At 48.7% G+C, this 21,849-nt stretch overlaps 1 protein-coding gene across 1 annotated transcript in view; it reads right to left on the minus strand.

Moving 5' to 3' along the window:
• Nucleotides 1-911: 911 nt before the first annotated feature.
• Nucleotides 912-21,849, minus strand: part of THAP4 (THAP domain containing 4) — a 38,894-nt gene continuing 17,956 nt past the window's right edge. The window contains exons 3-6 of the mRNA XM_063095646.1: nucleotides 16,758-16,917; nucleotides 12,453-12,562; nucleotides 11,585-11,688; nucleotides 912-1,235 (exon numbers count right to left, since the gene is read on the minus strand). Coding sequence (XP_062951716.1) covers nucleotides 1,116-1,235; nucleotides 11,585-11,688; nucleotides 12,453-12,562; nucleotides 16,758-16,917 — 494 coding nt within the window. The 3' untranslated portion in view covers nucleotides 912-1,115. The remainder of the gene's footprint in view (nucleotides 1,236-11,584; nucleotides 11,689-12,452; nucleotides 12,563-16,757; nucleotides 16,918-21,849) is intronic.

Raw genomic sequence — 21,849 nt, forward strand, 5'->3', positions numbered from 1 at the left:
CCCAGACTCCTTCTGGCTGGTGAGCAGGCAGGATCCTGGGATGCAGGAAGGAAGGCAAGGCCAGGTTCCTTCAGCGTCACTGTAGCAGCAGAAAGCCTCCCATCCCAGACTCCCTGGCCCCTGGAATACCAGCCCCCTTGGCCCACGTGCTGGCTGTCGCCCCTCCTCTGAGCTCTGAGGTACTGGCAACCCCACACTGGGAACACCGTTTGTCCCTATGTGTCCCCAATCCCTGAGGCAGTGGCTGCAGCTGCTCCTGTGGGTGTTAAGCCCCATGTGCCTTGACCAGTCTCCTTTGACTCTCGGCTCCCCGACACCTGCGTGACCTGCGTGACTGTCTCTATGTACCAGGTGAGTTAAGAAAATGGTTTTGTTTTGTTTTTGGATGCCTAACATAGCATTTAGGGGTGAATGACATTATGTCTGGAATCTGCTGGTAAATACTCCAGCAGGAAAAGCGGGAGAGGGACAATGAAGTTGGTGTGGGAATGCCAGCAGGCGTTGAAGCTGGTGACAGGTGTCAGGGTTCAGTGTGTGTGGAAATTTCCATAGTAAAAAACCCCACAAAAATGGAAATGACGTATGTCACAGTTATAAAATGAACCGTGTACACCGATGTGACAATCACAACTAGCTTCTCTTCCTGGGAGTGCCCTTTGTCCACAAGGAAATGGGGTCCTTGGATTTTCAGCTCTTTAACAGTAGTGAAAAAAGAGCTGCTGTCCTTTTCATTCCACCTTTTGTCTCCAACTTAACGTTGACTCCTCTCTTGAAGATTTATATATATCTTCGGTCTTGTCACAACTGCAGGAAGAAAGAAAGATAAAAGAATCACCCATTTTAATTTCTTAGAGAAAGACTTTGGAAAACAACCATCAGCAGATGGAAAAACGTACAGTCGACACAAGTGATGACATTCAAAATCCTCAGCCATAAAAATAAAGGCCTTTTATTTGTTTTTTCTATGCCATTACAGGAACGCGCGGACGACACTCCCAAGCCACACGGCTCACGCCATGGCCACTTCTGCTGCAGGGACCGTCCGCTGAGAAGCCGAACCGTCAGGACACAGGAGCCAGGCCCCCTCCTGAGGGCTCCCGGTGCTCTACTCTAGACTATGGGGTCACCTTCTTGTAGGTGACATGAAGATGCTGAGTCATTGGCTGTGTAGTGGTTGCCATGGAGACTGTCTGTTCAAGTTTGCCTTCAGAATTCAGCCTGAATTTTCGGGTAATCTGAGCAGAAGAACAAAACAAAATACCTTAGTTTTATCTTCAAATGCATGCCTGAGCTCCCCCCACAAGCTAAGCTCTCACAGGCTTGTGACCCAGGCAGTGTCCCCGTCAGCAGATGACAGAGACCTGGCCCAGGGCTCCTATGGGGCATGTCAAGATCAAGGTGTTCTGAGCCCTGGCCCATAGCTGCTTCCGTAAGACGGGTGGACTAAGTCAGCAGGTGGACTCAGGAGTTGTTCTCATATCAATCTATTCAGAAGCCATCTACTGTTTTGGTCTCTACAAATCATACACCTGATCAGACAGAAGCTGAGCTTCCAATACTTTATTACCTCCCGCGTTCACTCCGCAGCTTAAACTGATGTCAAATGTGTGCTGGGAAAACTCTGTAACAACAGCACCTCTGGAACCACTGATTCATCAAAATAGATCATAGTGGCAACATATGCCTGGAACGTATGCTGACAGAAACCATGAAAGTGTGACAAATGTCAGGAGACAGCTCGCTAATGGGCACCACCTCTCTAGTGTTCCAGAACATGCCAGGGCTGCACAAATGCATGAAATAGGAGCTCTGCTTCTCGCCGTGGCAAACTGACCAAACCTCTGGCAGAGAAAAACTCAAAAAAGCCAGATTTTTAAGAAGTCTATTTAAAGGCAGAGAGCCACCAAGGCAGCAAGGACCAAGGACCTGGAAGGAAGGGAGTGCAGAGGTGAGACCCAAGTTGGAGCAACTGTTCACCCTGAGGCTTGTGCCGAGGGTCAAAAGCTGCCTGGCAGTCGAGGGGGAAGTGGTGGTTGTGAGGCTGAACAGGGCTTTCTCAGATTCTGGGAGCTGGGGAGACAAAAACTGAAATTCAATGTCTGTCTAGGAGAGGCCCTGGAAAACACCCCAGGCTTCTGGATGGGAGCCCTGGAGGGCTGCATCCTGGCAGTAAGGGTTAACCAGAAACAGACTGAGAAGTCCAGTTCCAAACCAGCGCAATCTCTAATCAACATGCTCTGCCCTCCTCGAGAACACAAGAACTGCTCTTTGGTGGGAGATAAAATCAAGCAAAGCCTCAAATCATCTTTTAAATTTTTCATACATAATGTCTAAAATTCAAGAAAAACAAGCACTTAGCTTATTATGAGATAAAACCAAAAGAAAAAACAGGAAATGTAAGTAGACACTGATAGACAGATGCCAATACTGGAATTCTCAGAAGATGGCAGGGAGAGGTCAGCAGAGAATTGGAATGTATCAAAAAACAAACAAAAATTCTATAACTGAAAAATATAGTAACTTGAATTAAGGCCCCAATAATGGAATAAACAGCAGATCAGACAACACTGAAAAAAGGACTGGAAAACTGGAATACGTTCAGCAGGAAATATCCAGACTGAAGAGAAGAAAGGATAGATAACATGGATGAAAGCACAGAGAGACACTGGAAACTAGAAGTTCTAACATGCAAGGGTACTTCAGAAAGTCTGTGCAAAAACAGAATTAAAACGCTGGCTGTTAGCTCAGACAGTGAGAGCACAGTGTTGTCGACACCAAGGTCAAGGGCTCGGACTTCCGCACTGACCAGCTGCCAGTGTGGGGTGCTGCCTGGGGGAGGGGGGGACAATGGAATTAAAAGATAATTTGAATCTTTCATGAACTTTTTGAAGACGCCTCATATGTGTAATCAGAGTTCCAGCAGGAGAGAGGGAAGAGAATGAAACACAAGCAATATTTGAAGAGATCGTGGCCAATTTTCTGAGATTAACAAAGTACATCAAGCTACAGATTCATATTATATCACAGCAAAACTTTAGCTGCTAATCAAAGGCAAGACAACAGAAACTTGAAAGCAGCCGGGGCGGGGAACACTATTTTCACAGGCAGGACAAGATTTACAGCTGACTCCTTAAAGGAAAGAATGGAAGCCAGAAGATGATGGAATGACATCCTCAAAGTAATTAAAATAACTGTCACCCTAGGATCTAGTTTCAGTGAAAATACTCTTCAAAAATGAAGGCAAAATAAAAATATTTGTGACAAATAAAAACAGAGTTCACCACTAGCATGAATGCCCCACCCCTTAAAGAAAATACTAGAGGAAGTTCACGTTTTAAGGAAGACGACCCCTGACAAATGCTTAGAGAGGCACGAAGCAGTGGAGAGCAGCGGGGGGCAGGCGTGCGGGTGACCGCGAGCAGACGCTGCATGCAGGTGCTATGCAGCTAACAAGCCTCGTGGGTGCCATGCGTGTGAGGTTAAACTGCATGACAGTGCAAGCAGGCAAGGGTGGAGCAGGACAAATGGAATCGGTGCTCTCGGGCTTTGCTGCTCCGTGTGTGGTCCGAGCGCCAGCAGCATCAGCAGGACCCGGGAGGCTGTGGGAAGTACAGAGTGCCAGGCTGTGGCCAGACCCAATGGGATCAGAATCTGCACTCCCGCACACATGCCACGGCCTGGGAAGCGCTGTCCTTGCTTCTTGCCATAGTTCAGAAAGAGTCAAAGCACTAAGTTAAATTAGACATCAAAGAACCGAGAACGCATGTTGTATTGTCTATGGCAATCACTGCAACAGCAGGAGAGTGTATAACAGGCGAGCCGATGCAGAGGAACAGGACGAATAAAAGGTGAGAAAGAGGGAGGGGACGCACCCAGAACAAGCAGGGCAAACAGAAGACAGAGTGGGCGGGTCTCCGGGACAGGCCAACATCCTCACACACCATTAGTTTCTTCAACTCTAAACTATTTAACCTGGAATTTCATCTTAAGATAAACAGTCAAGGCTTTTACCCTTGAAACCACTTTTCAAAGGAAACAGGAGGGTGGAAAGAAAGTACACGGCCCGTGCACAGCCGTGCGTGATGCAGCTGGTGATGGACGGGGGCTGGCGTCAGCAGCTGCTGTCCCTCAGGGCTCATGGCCTGCCAGAGGCTCTGTCCTGGATGCCTTGCCTGTGACGTGGAGATGCAGCTACTGCATGTAATTTCCTATGCTATTTTCCTCTTCAAATGAAAGCTTCAGGAAGGATTTAAAGTTCAGGCAGGGCATACACTGTATTGTTCAGGCTCAAAATAGAGGTAACTGGGGGTGCTGATAGCCTCTGGTGACAACCAGCAATCCAGCAGGTTCACTAACAATCATGTGGCCATCCTGAGTCTGCTGTGGCATAGCTAACGCATCCCCTAATGAAGCCGCATCACAGCTGCAGATGGATCCTCACTCAAGTAACTGTTGGCCCCCAAACCTTCAGAACGGAGTGCATCCGGCTTCTGGGTGGTGAGAGGCAGCACCGGCCCATGTGCTGGAGCGAAGCCCACACAGCTGGGAGCTGAGCTCCGACAGGCGAAGGCAGGCCAGGAGGCCGGTGAGCCTCTGCAGCCGCAGGACGAGAGTCCACCTTCATGACAGACATGAGTTCTTATTTTAGCCGCTTGTGCTCACTTTTTCTAGACTGCACGTACCCTACAGAGAAGCGTTATTGTAAAGGGTAGTTTGATGGGGGAATTTCCAATGTTTTAATGATGTCTTGAGTTTTTCTCTTTTTTTTTTTTGTCATTTTGTTCAGTAGGAAAAATGTGGGAGAGGAAAGGTCAGGAGAAAGCAAGATGGATTTGATTTTGTTTTGGGCCCTAAGGTAAAGAAATCAAGAGCCATAGTGGTTGATTAACATGGTTCCTATACGAGCATGGAGGAGGGTGCGGAAGGGTGCAGAGGCAAAAGGGGGGTGCTGAGGCTCAAAGAAGGGGCAGAGTGATGAGGGCGAACATGTGAGCACTCTGCCCGGGACCGCCCAGGCTCTGCAGGCCTACCAAGAGGGACATCCTGACAAAAGGCACAGAGACAGAAAGGTGCGGAGAAAAATCCACTTAATGGCTTAAAGCATACTGAGGTAGAGAAGAGAGTCAGTGAATTTGAAAACAGGTCGATACAAAATATCCAAATTGAATACTACAGAGAAAACAGATTGAAGAAAATTGAATACAGTCTCAGGAGTGAGTTTTAATAGAGCCCCACAGGGAGACCAGAGTGATAATGGGGCAGAAAAGTAGTTGAGAAAATAACGGCTAAAAACTCCCAAATCTGATGAAAAACATTATCTTACAGAGGCAAGAATCTCAAGTGACCCCAATCAGGACAAAGAAAATCTCACCCAGGAAAACAGTAGTGAAATGACCGAAATTCAAATACAAAGATAAAATCTTGAAAGCAACCAATGAAAAATACAAATTATGTACAGAGGTATGCAGATAAGAATTATGTGGCAAAGATATCCTTCTAATCTGGGGGTTAAGGAGGGCTCCGGGCATTTGGTGGCTCAGGAGGCACAGGAGCATACCCCCCAGACGGTAACTGTGCAGGCAGGCCTGTGTGATGGTAGCCACTGTGGGACCCTGGGTCGCCCGAGGGCTTGAATGTGCAGGGGGTGTAGGCTGAGCTGTGCTCCACGCGGCAGAAGCAGTGCAGGTGCAGGTACACAGCCTGCAGGGTCCTCCAACGCCGGCTCTTGGTGCACAGCCACTGCCCTGGGCGAGCCCCCTGCGACGAAGCTGCTTCCAGAGGCTCAAAGGGCCCTTCGTGTTTCTTTTTTCCTCTTATGGGAACCGGACATTAAAGACCAAGTATTTAAAAGCAACTGCTTGCACGAGGTAAGCTGGAGAATGACTGCGCAGGCCAGGGAGAGGTGCAGGCTTGGAAGGGACCTGAGAAGACCTTAAGCCAAAGTAACAAAACCACGTGGCGCCGGCACAGGCGGCTGTGAGCAGGGCAGGGTGGGTGGGAGGCCTGCTCTTTAAGCAGGGCACGGGCAGCTCATCCATCTGGGAGATAGGAGGGGAACCCCCACAGTCAAAAGTCAACTCCTGGTGTGTTAAAGGTTCAACCGTAAAGCTTCTAGAAAAAATGTACAATAAATATTTTTTGACCTGTTAGTAGGGAAAGACTACTTAAACAAGACACACTAAAAACAGAATCCATAAGGGAAGAGGCTGGCAAATTGAACCATATAAAATTAAGAACTTCTGTTCCCCAAAACTATAAAAAAAAAAAAGGTAAAGAGATACTCACAGACTGAAAAAGCTCTTTGTAACACATGTAACTAACAAAGGGCTTGTATTCCAATTATATAAAGAACTCCTTCACGTCAGTAAGAAAAGCCACAGTAGGAAATGGTCAGAAGACCTGAACAGGCACCTTCCTGGAAGATGAAAAGATGCTCAACCTCACAAGAGCAGCCCAGGCTGGAAAATTAGATCCAGAAGTCACACACGTAAGGAAGTGGCAAGAATTAGTGGACGGGGGCAGGGCAGGAGGCTCTGCATTGCTGGGAGCCTCTGTGAACCTTTGTCTCCGGGCCTGCTGTGCGGCACGTGCCATCCCAACTGTGGGGTCCTTAAGTCATAAAGCACAGACAGACAGCACGACAGCACAGAGAGGGTCAAAGTCAGGTGGGATCTGGGAACCTTGAAGGCCCTTACCAGCAGGGCCATATGAGTTGCTCTAGCACTTTCAGTCTCCTCAACGGTCTTCGGAAGCCACGTCACTGCTCAGTCACCAGGCGCCCTCTGGTCACTACCAGGCTCCACTGGGCTCAAGATATAGCTTATGAAAGCATCACCATCCTCTGTGGGGTCTATGATCTGGGCCACCCCCACCAAACACCCACACGGAGAACAGAGACACTCACACAGTGATTCCCAGCCTGCCTGAGCCACTGGGACGCCTGAGAGCAGCAAAGGGAAGGCGTCTCTCCCCGATACAAGCCTCACCCTTTTCAGGAGGCACCAGCCCACACTCTTCTAGAACTAGTGGGGGAAAATTGGGTGCCTCTGCATCTGTGTGCAGACACCGTGTCCAAGGCTACTAACTGCAGCATCACTCCTGACAGCCAAAGATGGGAAACACCCCCAAAAGCAGTTAGCAGTGTGGCAGTGCCTAATAACAAACCAATAAGACAAATCTTTGGTTACCCAGCAACGCTGCACAGAGCTCCGAAGTGTGCAGACTCCCAGGTAGCCAGCAGTGAGACACCTGTGCTTCCTCTCCCCAACCCCAAAGCCACTGAAATGGCAGAAAAGGAATGTCTCCCAAGGCATAAATGAAACAGCACGGTAAACAAAACCTTAGGAGCTAGAAATCAGACGAACAAGGGCTCATTGATGTAGCCAATCCCAAAGAGCTGAGTTTTCCAATCCCAAAGAGCTGAGTTTTCAGGCAGAAATGGGAAAAATGCGAAACAACCCACTACACACTATGTAACCTTCCAAAAGCTCAGGAACAGTGGCTCTGAGTATTTCTGGAAGTGGCTGTGAATACGAGCTAAACAACAGGAGGTTTGCTTACAAATGTGTGAAAAGGCAGGTAAGCTTTATGCACAGCAGCCCAAAAGTAGCAACAACCAACCTGTCCATCTATGATGAACAGATAAACAAAATATGGTATATCAATCAATGGAATATTATTCGGCCATAAAAAAAAATGAGGTCCTGATTCATGCTCCAACTTGGATATACTTTGAAAACATTATGCTAAGTGAAAGAAGCCAGACACAAAAGAGCACACATTATACAGCCCCATTTACATGAAACGTAAGACAAAAAACTATCAATATCCTGAGAGAGGTGAGAGAAACTGCTGTATCTATGAATTAAATGAGAATGGGCTGCTAAGAAAAAGGGGTATACAGAGAACAAAAGAGAGTTCATGCAAATTAAAAGTTTAGCAGAAAAAATAAGAAACTCAATATAACTGTTGGAAGACAACAGTAAGAAAACCTGCCAGAAAATAGAGCAAAAGGATCAAGAGACGGGAGACAAAAGGACAGATTAGAAAACCAAACGTCCTGGGTTGCAGGAGAAGGCGGGAGGGTAGGGATGGAGACCCAGGAGGCAGCTGCACACCAGACGTCAGGGGCAGTTGGCTCAATGCAGTGGACCAGGAACTCTGGGAGAGACTTCTACTGGATGAAATTTAGGGTAAAACTCAGGCATCTTACCTGAGTGTGCTAAGATGAGTTTTAGATAACTAGAAGAGAGTGTGGTGCTGAATTAGAGATAAGCATGTAAAAACTAGTAAGCAACCAAACAGAAGACAGGAACTGCAAACATGTATGCAGAAAAGGAAAAGCTGTCGCAGAGCCTGACTGTGAACATGAACCCTCTGTTCTAACAGAGGCAGCCCAATAAAATCATAACACAAACTCTCTGGGCAGGGTGGAGTGGGATGCATGGGAGATTCGAGTTGGGGTCTGGGGGTTCAGGGAGCAAAATCTTTCTTGTCCACAGTGAAAGGTGAATCGACAAGGCCTAAGTCAGCAACATTAAGAAGTAGCAATAAACAAACATTATTAATAAATATGGAGCTACATACTAAAAGAACGAGTTAAAAGAGAAAACTGGTTACCTCTGAGGAGCAGGAAATGAGGGTGGGTGGGGACTGCTGTGTATATAACTCTCAATGTGACAGGGCCAAGGAGAATCTGAATGATACGGTGTTGAAGTCTGATCTTACAGATAAAGTTGCAGAGCTCAACCTAATAGGGAAGATACATTTTTTCCCAATACTCACTGGAAAGGTTATAGGCATTGACCGTGTATTTGGCTACGAATGAAGTCCCAGGAAATTCCAAAGACATTGTAACGACAGGGCCACATCCTCTCACCCCTGTGCACAAACGACATACAGATGGACATTCTCCAAGGCCAGTCCCTTGCCTCCCACTCTCCTGGCCTTGGATTCCCTGCGTCGTGTGTGTGCCTCCTTGGTTCTGCCCAAGTCAACCCAAGGGGGACACCCACCCCTCAGGCACATGCTTCCAGCTTTTGGCCACCCAGGCCACTCTGCAGAGGCCCTGGCCCCGGGGTGCAGGTGCTCAGAGCACAGTCTTCCCCCCTCCCACACCAGGCCTCCCAGCTCTGTCTCCTCTTCCTCCTCCCTCCTTTTGTTTAATTAATAAAACCCAAGGCTAGTTCTCTAGAAAAAATAAAATCCAAATAAAACCCTGGTAAAATAGACAGCCTTTGGCGAATATGATCAAGAAAAAGAGAAAACACAAGGACATAAACAAAACATCAGTAAAATAAAGGTGACACAGAATGGCAGATAAGGAGAAAACAGTATATATCACTTCGAAAAATTCTGAAAATCTAGAAGAAACTGATACTTTTCTAAGAAAATGTGAATTTTCAGATAAAGCAGGTGGGAAACCTAGACAGACAGACAACCATGGAGGAAAGTAAGGGCACTGCTGATGTCCACGTTCCTCTAGCCACAGACGCACGGGGCTGGGACGCGTTCCGGGGAGGTCTACCAACAGCAGGTAACTCCTGTGGGGTTCACCCTCTGTCATAGAACACAAAAGGCAACAAAGCTCCCAGCTCAGTCTATGAAGAACTCTGATACCAAAAATGGGTAATGGTATCTGAAAGAAATTATTTACTATATCCTGACAAATAGGATTTATCCCCCAAAAGCAAACATGACCCAACGTTTAGAAGATATTAATGTAATTTACTGCATTAACAGCTTCAAGCAGTAAAAAACACAGAATCCTCCCAAAAGAGGCTGCAAAAACATTTGATAAAATTCAAAACCTATTCCTGAATACAATTCTTAGCATACTAGAAACGGAATCTTCTTCACCTGATAAAGACTATCTTATCTGCCAGTTAAGTAACTGACAGCAAGCGTCTTTGTAAGTAGTGAAACACAGAAGTATTTCCACTAAAATCAGGAACAAGCTACAACAAATGTTCACTCCTGCTGTTCTACGAGTGTTGTGCCTAACATCCTAGCTGTCAAAAGTTATAAAAGTGGCCCAGTTCAACATAGGCATACTGAAATTAGAAATTTCCCCACAACCATCAAAAATCAATTAGAAGATGAAATAGAAAGACATTTACATAGCAACAAAACTATACAGCACTTGAATTTACCCTAACACAAAATGTGGAAGACCTATATAACTAGAAAGTTAAAAAAAATAAAGCTTATCTACTGAAATACATAAAACAAGACCAGAAATCATTGCAATACACTACCATGCTGTTGTATACTGCTATCAATGAAAAGGTATCAATTCTCCCCAAATTAATTCATGTATACTGAACAATCTTAATGTAAATTTCATGGACATTGAGAAGCTCATATGAGTTTTCATTTCAAGAGAAGTGCTTATGAGTAACTAAGAAAATTTGGAAAAAAGAATATAGGGAACATTCCTTTAGACATTAAAATGGAAGGGCTGACTGGTTAGCTCAGTTGTTTATAGCATGCTGCTGATAATACCTAAAGTCAGAGGTCTGGATCCCTGCACTGGCCAGCCACCAAAAAAAAAAAAAAAAAAAAAAAAAAAAAAAAGAGAGAGAGATAGATAAATGTAATATAAAGCTATGACAAACAAAAAAATGTGTTATTAGTGAAGAAGTGGACAAGCAGATAAAAAAAACAGATCCTATATTTATGTGGATGTGGCCCAAGATCCACATGACAAACAATATTAAAATCTATCGGGTCAGGGTGAAGTTCATTAAATGGTGTGGGGACCACAGGTCAGCCATCTGGGAAAGTTAGAATTGTACAGTGCATCACACAAAAGACAAATATGAGTGAGACCAAAGGTCTAAATGTAAAAGAGAAAGTGACAAGAGAACAAGAAAATGGAAGAACACTTTTATCATTCTGTAGCAGAAACACCTTCTGAGCAAGAACCCAAATCCAGACACTACAAAGGAAAGGCCGCAGAGGCAGCTCAAGAGAAGCTTAGCACCTGTGGGCGAGACGCGTCGTAAGCCAAAGCACAGGCCAGGGAGGAGGTGACAGATTAGCAGCCACGGTACATAAAAAGCTTCAAGTCAGTGATAGAACAACAACCCACAGAAAAGCTGGCAGACTTTGAGTGACAAGGACACAGAACAAGAAATATGAATGGACAATGAGCCCAGAGAATGAGCCCTCTCACTCATAAATGAGACTCAAAACGAGGACTGAATTTATCGCATTCCAAAGAACCAAAAAGCCTGCAAACACAGGAATACGGGAGTGGGAACCAGCTACTCACACAACGCTGTTGGAGTTTATCTGTTAAGAAAAGCAATTTAACAGCACCTACAAGATTTTAAATGTACCTATCTTTTGATCCAGCAATTTCAACAGGAGAAGTTTATCTAACAGATGTGGATATATCTGCGAAAATGTACAACACAAATGGAAAAGGATGTTTGAGAGAAAAATGACGACAAAGCTGGAAACACTCTATGCCGCCCCCAGCCAGTGGGGAAGACACAGCATGACAAAGGCTGAGACCCGCTGACTGTGCACGTCCATGGCAGAGCACCCTGGGGAGGTACGGCTGGGTGGCCGGGCTCACCTGCTCCACGTGGGGCTCCTTGGCAAAGGAGATCCTGGAGATGGAGTGGGATGCGATGCACAGCTCCTGCCCGTTCACCTCGCCCTCCTCCACTTCCACGATGCCTGCGAGGAAGGGCACAGCTCTTGCTATCCTTCACCAGGAGACCTGAGCTTTGCAGCCCTGGAGGTAACAATATGCTCGCCTGCATGTGACCTTCCTCATACCAAGAGGCAGAAGACTCACAGTTCTTCCTACAGCACGGGTGCAGGTGTGTTGTGGAGGGTCACCTTCTCCGAGGTGCTGTGGACCCCAGCCCTCCTGCTTCCTCCCATCAAGCGGGCCAGGGAGCCCTGCCCCCGAGGAGCCCGACAGAAGCCTGTCCTGGGAAGAGGGGGAGGCGGAGCAGGTGGACTCCCCTCTGGCTTCTGTGCACTTCCATACATCCCGGGTGGGTGGGTCCTGACAGTCCAGGAAGTGGGACTCATTTGGGTGCATGGGCAAAAGGTCAAGATCACACAGGCTGTTTCTGAGTCATTGCTAATTAATAAACTTGGTTGACTGTTTCAGAATGACTCCACACTGGGTACAAACCAGACTTGCAGGCAAAGACCTTGCAGCCACATGCTATTCTGCTGGGTCCTGTCCCAGGGAAGCACTTGCAGCAGGGTGCAGACGGGAGTTGGGAGGCGAATGACTTCCAGTAGGGAGGTGGGGCCACAAGGGTTGCCGGCCTGGCCCACTCCCGCCAAAAGGCACCCAAGGGACCATGTCTCCACTGTCCCCACCAACACGTGCCCACCAGCAGGATGCACCTGGGGTCACCTGCTTATGGCACAGGTGCATCCTACCTGCTGGCCGGCTGCCCTCACTGGGGAGGAGGCTGTACCTGTGTTCTGAGCACTGACGAAGGCCACCTTGTTGGTGTCGGGCTTGAGACGGATGAAGCCACACTCTCTGTGCATCGGCTTGCGAGTGTCCGGGTGGAAGGAGTTGAACCTGGACAGAAGTGAGTGGCTGTGAAGCCCAGGCAGACCTCCTCCATGCACCGCTGCCTCGACCTCCCCAGTGGAGCCCCTTCCGCCGCCCACCCCACCACCTCCTCGCTCGTTTGTACTGTGTCTGTCTTCCCGGCTGACTATCAACCCTGGAGACAGGAACTTTTCTTCAGGTATATCCCTCCCTCTCTGGCCCCGGCATCCATAGACACCACAATTACAGTAACTCCCACCCTACAGAACAGGCACTGAAGTAGGGTGTAGCGTCTGACCAACTCTCCTCATTATTGCAAATTCAAGACAGTAAATAAGAGAACTGAGCGCAAACCCATAACTTAAGATCTAACTATTTATTATTCCACCAGCATTAGAGCAGCCGCAGAGAAGCAATCTCTGCAATTGACAGAGATAAACTCTGACAGGTTAGTGTTGATGGCCACACCTTATGCAGAGAGCACATGCTCTCTCTTTAACATAATCCCTAAAAAGAAACACATTTTACATCATAATCTGGTGCACACACGGGAACAAATATACCATAGTATTTACCAAAATATATTATATGTTCAACTCTGTTCTATTTCATTTTCCTTTTAATGCTAGTCACAACACTGACTTTCTGATCCTCTAATGGGTCCTGATCCCTAGTTTTAAAAAGACTGCTTTACGTTGTTCTGGGTCATCTTTTTATTTTTAAATTTTTTAAATTTTATTTTATTTATTGAATCAAAATCGATTATACATATTTTTTTGGGTTGAACACTGAGATATGTTGATTAAATCAATACTAGCATATATATTGTTACAAATCATTCTTTATGTCCCTTGTCCCATCTCTCCCCACCCCTCTCCCCCTAACCTCTACCCCCTCTAATTACCCTAGATTTCTTCTCTCCTTCTGAAAGAATAATGGTTACTCTGTTAACTTGTTGCCTAGATGATCTGTCCAATGCTGAGAGGTGTGATCAGGTCCCCCAGTATTATCATAGAGCAGATGCTTCTTCTGTCACTCTGGAATGGGTTTTATGGAAAGAGACATCCTCTTCTTTTCTTTGTCTCAGCTGGTGACTCTTCTTGTTAGAATGCACTCCAGTGGCTAGCAGACCATCTGCGTGGTGGCTGTGACGTCTAGCTGCTTTTGCAGCAGCCATGGTTATTGTGGTGGCTGTGGTGAGCCACCCACATGGAGGTGCTGTTTTTGGCATGCTCCTTGGCACTGGTGGTATGCCTGGTTGTGGGGTGTGTTTGGTCCCCTTCTCAAGGTGCTGGTGCCATGTACCTGGTTGTGGGAGAGGGGTCCAGTCCCCTTCTCCATGTCCCGGGTCCCTGGATGGGCCCCGAGGTGCTGGCGTTTTGTGCCTGGTGTGGGAGGAAGGCCCCTTCTGCATGCCTCTGGGCTGGGCGGGCCCCGAGGTGCTGGCATGGTATGCCTTGTTGTGGGAGGAGGCTCTGGTTCCTGGCTTCATGCCTTGGGTCACTGGGTGGGACCTAAGGTGCTGGCATGGTGTGCCTGGTTGTGGGAGGGTGGTCCGGTCCCCTTCTCCATGCCCCGGGACCGTGGGCAGGTCCCAAGGCTATGGCCTGGTTTGACTGGTTGTGGAAGAGAGGTCCAGTCACCTTCTCCATGCCTCAGGTCCCCAGGCAGGCCCTGAGGCACTGGTGCAGTGTGCCTGGTTGTGGGAGAGAGGTCTAGTCCCCTTCTCCATGCCTCGGTTCCCCAGGCAGGCCCTGAAGCGCTGGCTCAGTGTGCCTGGTTGTGGGAGAGAGGTCTGTTTCCCTTCTTGCCTCGGGTCCCCGAGCAGGCCCCAAGGTGCTGGCGTGGTGTGCCTGGTTGTGGGAGGGGGGTCCAGTTCCCTTTTCTATGCCTTGGGTCCCTGGGAGGGCCCTGAAGCTCTGGCATGGTGTGCCTGGTTGTGGGAGAGAGGTCCAGTCCCCTTCTTGCCCCAGGTCTCTGGGTGGGCTCCGAGGTGCTGGCATGTTGTGCCTGGCTGTGGGAGAGAGCTCTGGTCCCCTTCTCCATACCCTGGGTCCCTGGGCAGGCTCCAAGGTGCTGGCTCAGTGTGCCTGGTTGTGGGAGGGGGGGTCCAGTCCTCTTCTCCATGCTTCAGTTCCCCCAGCTGGCCCCGACGTACTGGTGTAGTTTGCCTGGAAGTGGGAGTGGGGTCCGGTCCCCAGATCCAAGCCTCCAGTTCCCAGGCAGGCTCCAAGGTGCTGGTGGTGTGCCTGGGCTGGAACTAATTTTTTGTCCTTTGCTTCTAACCCGGGGGAACTTCCTGTGGGAACCAGTACTTGGGCTGTGTGGTTGAGTTAAATTGCTACTTTGCTGCTGTTTCCCTAGGGAAGGCTTTTTGTGCAGCTCAGGGTTTAATGGTTGACCTTATAGGTACTTCTGGCTCTCCTGAGACCCGGTGGATCTGTGTTCTGTAGAATCTCTGATCTGGGCCTGAGTTTTTTCATCAAACTGCACCCCATGCAATTCTGCATTCCTGATCAGTCTCCTCTGAGTGGTCCTGTGCTGATTGGGGGGCAGATCAGCTGTCCTTGCTGTGTCCCAGCGATCCCCTGGTGGACACCACCTGTGCTGCAAACACTTCCTGTGGGATGGGCCCTGTGCTGGTCCCTTGTAATGACTCACCGGCCTCTGAGTGGCTCCCTTTTTTCAGGTGTTCTGGCTCCTCCCTCCTGCGTGGGTCCACGGGAACCCTATTAGTGGTGTTGCTGTCCTGGGGGCCGCCAAGGCCATCTTCTCCCCTGCTGCCTCCAAGTAACTCCATCTGAAGGGCACAGCTGAGGCTTCTGCCGTCTCCTGCTCCACGTGCTCATCAGCTTGAGCCTTAAAGTAGCCACGGCCCAAAATGCTCAGAATAGCTTTTTCTTTCTCTCATCGTAGTTTCTCCCGCCTTCGCGAACTCCGTATGTTTCTCCTCCTCTTTCCCTGAGCTCCAGCAGCCCTGGCTTGGCTGATGTTCCATTTTTATAGTTGTAAATTTGGTTGATTTGTGGGAGGGAATGACGCTGGGGACCGTCCATTCCGCCATCTTGATTGGATCCGCCCCTGGGTTATCTTGTATCATCTGGAATTTCCACCTTTTGGTTTATGTGCAGGATATTACTTTGCCTTCATTCATACAACCAGAAATAATACAAAAAGGTATGAGACAACATTTTTTTAAGATAATGAGATCTTCTCAATCCTTCTGAAATTGCTAGGCATTATACAATTAGTACCAAGTTATTTAATAAGATGCTTAACGTATAATTGTACAGTGAAGAATGGGGAAAGAATAGAGTTTTGCTTTTTATTTTATATACTTCTTTACTGTTTAAACTATTTAAAAATGTGTACTACTTCTGCAATTAAAAAGAAATTTCAATCATCTCTCCAGTCCCCAGTGGTTCCCCTTCTATTTCAAACACCCTACTCTGCCACCTGTCTCCTTGAAAGTAGCACTGTTTTTCCTATTGTGTCGAGGTGGGGACTGGGAAGAGGGGATACAGCTGAAGGACCTTGAAGGACTTTTGCTTTAATATATGGAAAGAACTGAGAACCGCAATACCAACAGCTGCCTTGAGATCTCAAAAAGCTCAGGGGTACGTACAGAAGAAAACCTAGCCCTCTCATTTTTCTGTAATATTGGGGTGATTCATTTCCATACAAGAATAAGCATGAAATGAGGGGTTTAATTAAGCATATGCACTTGTTTTTATGCTTGGATGCATAGGACTGTAACTCTGTGGTCAGCCTAACATCTTCAAAAATACAACGGAACCAGAAAGTACCATTTTTACCAACTGTAATATCCTTCTCTGCATTTTGTTAGAATTCCTCATATAAACATCTCTGCCTTCTAGCAGAGGTGGGGAAGCACAGGGTGGATGTGGGGAAGGGGCAGATGTGTGTGGCCTGGTCTGGAGCGGCTGTGCTGAAGGCCGGTGATATGAATGTAAACAGATCTGAATATAAAACAAACAAAAAAACGTATGTTTCAATCAACTTAACAATAACCCACAACGCTCGGACCAACTGAAAAAACGTATGTTTCAGTTGCCAGGTTCAGGGAAGGAAGGGGGCCCCTTTCTGAAATAGATTGAAAAGTTCCTTTTGCACCTTCCTGGCTGGTGTTTGTCTTTGATCCAACTGGAATTATTTTCAGAGACCTAGGCAGCCCACAAGTCTGGGGGTGGGGAGCACTTACGAGAAGTTCAGCATGGGCTGGCCCACGTGGGAGATGTGTACCTCCTCCAGGTACTGGAAGGGCTGCAGCGTTGGGAAGGTCCCGGCTCCCGGTGGATCTGACAGCCAGGTGCCAAGCATCCAGGACAGTGGCTCCACTATTGGGTTCATCTTGGGAGGCTCTGTGGACAAAAGGATGCAACAGTCAGTGGCCTCCTTCTGACAGTGCCTTGCTGGGCTTTCTGTGGAAACGCAGGCTCTGTATTCGGGAATGCCTTTGGTAGGTACAGCTAATCCTGTGGGACCTGTCAAGAGGGGAGAAAAGGCCAAGCAATCAGCAAATGTCATACTGCAAGATCCATCTTCAGAACCCTCTGCAGGTCCTAAAGGAAAAAGAGAACCAAGAGGGGCCTGGCGGGGCGAGGGGAAGAGACAAGGACTTTCCTCACCTTCCTCAGAAAGACTGAGGACAGCTCCCATGCCAAATCACGGTGCCCTGGCATGGGGATTTAGTGATGGAGATAAGAGCAAAAGGAAGGAAAGAAACGGGGGCAGAAAGTTTCAAAGCAGGTGAACTGTGAGGAGCTCAGGCAGCAGGCAGGATTGGAACTGCTGACCTAGCTTCCCGTGAGCACGGCTCTGGGTTTTCCACCAGCCTGTGTGGAGCCCAGTAGGCCTCCTGTGGATGGTGGCCAGAAGGGCTTGGTCTCTCTCTCATTTCACTAAAGTGAGGAATGACACTGCAGGCCTGGGACTCAGAGGTGTAGGGTGGGAGGGTGCAGGGACAGGACAGCAAGGGGACAGGGGTGGCTGGGTTGGCTGCTCTGCCAGGTGACTCCTGAGGCAGCCCACACCCCCATCACGCTCAGCGGGGACTGATTACAGGCTGAGTGGTCCCAAGTGGCTTTCCAGGATTAGCTTATGTCACCCTCATGTCAGCTGGACGAAGCAGACATTGCTCTTATCCACAATTTAAAATAGCAGAAGCTGTGCAGGGACCATGGGAAAGGCCCACCCCACGTTGCCCGTCAAGGGAGCTGGAAGAAGAGGTCTGATGCCCGGATGCAGCCATGACCTGCTTCTCATATCTCCTCACCCCACAAACCTAAGCACTTTGATCTGAATAGTGGAGAACAATGTTGTGGAGAAATTCAAGTGAGGAGAAGCACATGCAGCCGATCTATGCCTGAGCCCAATGTGGAGCCGCATGTTTCATCTACTGAGCTCAAACACGTTGTAGCAGAGAGGCCTCTTCCATGTCAGGACTGATGGCCTGTGACATTTCCTCCAGGCCTGCTTGCAGCAACGAGGACAGGTGTTCTTGGAACCATCTCAGCCTCTGAAACTGCACAACCTAGAATGTAAGTTGAAAGCAGTCCAGGAAAAGACTGTCTAAGATGAAAGGAAGTGAAGGGCTCTGGAATTGGAGAAGCCCAAGTTCAAGAACAAGTGGGAACCGAGAAGGGATGGCATGCGGCCTGGCCCGGAGCAGAGCCTGGGACCTGAAGCAAGAGCAGGGGGTGGTAAGCAGTGAATCCCTCCTGCCAGGCAAAACCAGGCGCCTGAATCAGGAAGGGAGAAAATCCATTTCTTTTCCAGCCTGGCCTCTTTCAGTATTTCCTTTCCAAACAGCCTACGAAAAGTTGGAAAGAGATAATGGGAACATTTAAACTTTGAGAAAACTTTCTTAGACAACAAGATAATTTTAAAACAAGAGTTTTAGTTACAATCTTTGATGGAGATAAGGAATGACAGCTTCAGAATCACAAGTGTAGACTCTAGAAAAATTCTCCTGATAAGAACCTTTATGTGCAGCTTGTTACCTCTCACAGAATACATACATACATTCATTCATTCATTCAAAGTGCCAGGTGCTCTTCTAGGGAGAAGGAAAAAGCAGCTAGGTAATAAAACAGACAAACATCTCTGCCCAGCGCTATGGATCATATATTCTAAGTGATGGAAGACAGGTAATACACAAAGAAGTAAATAAAGATGCAGAATTTAATGTATTTTAGGAGATAAGCCAGAAAGGGAGATGAGGGCTGTTGACGCACTTTGAGAACTTACTTAAAAGGGACAAGGACAGCCTCCCTGAGAAGTGTGCAGAGACCAGGGAGGGAAGAGAGGCCCCTGCAGCTACTCTGAAGCCAGGAAGGGAGGCTGCAAAAATCCTGGTGGCAGAGGAGGGTGGCCTGGGCCAGCCTGCAGTGGTAGAGGCAGTGGGAAGGACCCAGATTCTGGATCTATCATGAAGACAGAGACAACTGGATTCGCTTGTGGTTTGGAAGTGAGACATGAGAGAGAGAAGGAGACGACTCTGAGGTTTTGGGCCTGAGCAACTGAGAAGACATACTGCTGTCGACTGGTGGTGGAGACATGGGGGACTGAGAGGAGAGCTTGGGAGGTTTGACGCTTGAGATTCCAATGGCAAAAATCAGTCACCTGAGGTAGCCTAAGTCCTGTAATTTTTAGAAGAAACAGAAATCTATAATTTTTGACAGACATCTGTGGCCTCAGAGAGTCTTTTGGTTTGGTAGACTTTACCATGCTCAGCACTGAAAAGAAACATTCTTTGCAAACCTCAGGCTTTCGGGCAGCCTCTCTTGCTTGAATGTGCTGAGTGTGCCACAAGGTGGCAATCAGAGACCACTGTCACAGCCTGTTGTGGCTCTTTCGATGAGCTGGACCCTGGTTCCCACATGCTGAGTGCAGCCAAACCTGCGACTGGCCTGCACTGAAGCAGAACGCTAAGATGACGCAGGGGCTGGGTTTGGGGCCCAAGGTCACAAACCCTGTGGTGGTGTTTTTACCAGCCCACCCCTGGCACTCAGGGTAAGGGATTCAGCCAAGGTGTGGGAACTGGTGCAAGTCTGGTCAACTAGGCACCCTGGCAGAGGGGAGTGGACAGGGGCTTGTTCTGCTTGTGATCCATCCAGAATCTGATCTGCTGCTCCACTCAGAGTGGTGATCTGCAGCCCCTTCACCTCGACACACACACCTGAGCCCTCAGTGCAGACGGCACAGGTGCCTCACTCTGAAGGGGGCCTTTGGAGAAGTTGGGGAGAGCTAGGCAGTCCCCTTCCCCCAGGTGCCAGCAAAAAGCGAAGCAGCCAGGGTGGGCAAGTGCTGGGCATGGATTTCACTTCTCTGGATCTCAAGGCCTGGGGACCACCATTGTGCCTCAGGAGGTCTTCGTGGGATCCAGTGAGGGCCACAGGGGACAACCTGCATGTTCTTTTCAGTCAATTTTGTCCTTTTGCTCAGGCAGGGCGGCAAGAGGAGGGAGTGAGCAGGCCTGTCCTGGGGAGGGAGGCCCACGCGGTGCACCCACCCAGGAGCCAGCGCCAGGGCTGAGCCTCCCAGGAGCGGCCACTGTCCTGGCCCTGCCCATTCACACAGCTCATTACAGGAAACCTCCTCCCATAAACGCCGTGGTGGGAATGATACTGCCCCCTCCCCAGACCACTGAGACGCCCTCTGAGGTGAGCTCCGACCGGGCAGCCAGCTGGCCTCCCCACGCCAACACGTCTTCTGCCACTCAGTGTCCCCTGGGGCCAGCACTGTGTCCTTCATCTCGCCCCCTCTGTCAGTGGCCACCCTGCCACCCCCGGGAGCGCCCTGTCCTCCCTCCCAGGGGTTCTCCCCCGCCTCACTCGTTCACTCGGTGGACACCTCCCACCAGCAAGAGTACGCACAGCTTCCACCTGAGACGCCATCGGACCCTTCCCGCCCGCCTGCCCCACTGGGGAGACCCCTGAGGGAGGGCCCTGTCCTCACCAAGCCTGCTCCTCAGAGGAACCTGGAGAGGAGGCAGTCCTCAAATGTCGGGCGAAAGAGAAACAGAGACACGGCAGAGGGACAGAGAGAGAAACAGAGATAGAGACACAGGCAGACAGACAGAGAGGCGGGGATAGAAAGACACAGAGGAAGACAGAGAGATGCATCTCGCTCTTCCTTCCCTCCAGACCTCCCCGGGGATGTCTCCCAGAGAATGTGATCAGGTCAGTTCGCACTGTCTCCTTCTCTCCCAGGAATTAAACACACAAAACAAAAAAAAAACAAAGGTAACGGAAAAATTTTTCCCTGAACTTGATTTTTAGTGAAAACAGGTCACAGATACAACCCATGGCCGCCTAAATACACAGGAGGGCTGCGCTGGTCAGAACTTGGTGAAGGGGGACGGCAGCAGGAGTGGGTGGACAGCTGGGGAAGGCCGTGGGCCGGGCCTGGCTCGCAGGAGTGAGCCCTGTTTGCAGGGAGAAGCCTGCCCTTGAGGCAGCAGCGAAAGGGGGGTCCTGGGGCCTGGAAGACTCCTCTGGCCTCGTCTGCCACAGGCCAGACATTTCCCCACACACTTTAAAAAGGGAATGAAGCAATCACCTCTATGAAGAAAGGCTGCTAACTAGAAATGTAAGAACTTGGGAAAGAAATGGCAAGAAAACAGGAGGAGGTGAAACGTGAGCTGGCAGAAGTCGGACAGAAGTAAAAGATAAAACAGAATCAAACCACCATCAAAATGAAGCTGGGAGTGGAAGGATCATGGGGAGAAGCAGACACCAGCACAGAGCACAGTGATGAGAAGAGTCTGAAAGAAAATGATAAAAGAAAATAAAGAGATGGAAACAAAGTTAAACAGGATGAGCGTCCTCCTGCACTGCGGATGATTGGTGCAGCCTTGTGGAAAACAGTGTGGCATTTCCTCGGAAGGTGAAGCATGGAGTAAGGACCCAGCAGAAAAGAAAACGTGCCTGCACAAAACCTGCACATGAATGCTTACAGCAGCATTACTCATGACAGCCAAAAAGCGGGAGCAATGCAAACGTCCATCAACCAACGAATAAACAGGATGAACTATATCCAGACAATGGAATAAACTATCAATTGGCCATAAAAAGGAATGAAGTGCACACACGCTACCGCATGGATGAACCTTGAAAACATTATGCTGAGTGAAATAAGTCAGACTCAAAAAGCAGGTGCTATGACTCCCTTTATATGAAATGTCCAGAACAGGCAAATCTCGAGACAGAACGTAGATTCGTGGCTTCTCCACAGTAAGGTTCGGTGGCAGAAGATGCAAGAGCCACACTTACAAGATGCATGAGGGAGGA

Source organism: Cynocephalus volans, chromosome 1, assembly GCF_027409185.1.
Source record: "Cynocephalus volans isolate mCynVol1 chromosome 1, mCynVol1.pri, whole genome shotgun sequence".
Classification (NCBI taxonomy): domain Eukaryota; kingdom Metazoa; phylum Chordata; class Mammalia; order Dermoptera; family Cynocephalidae; genus Cynocephalus; species Cynocephalus volans.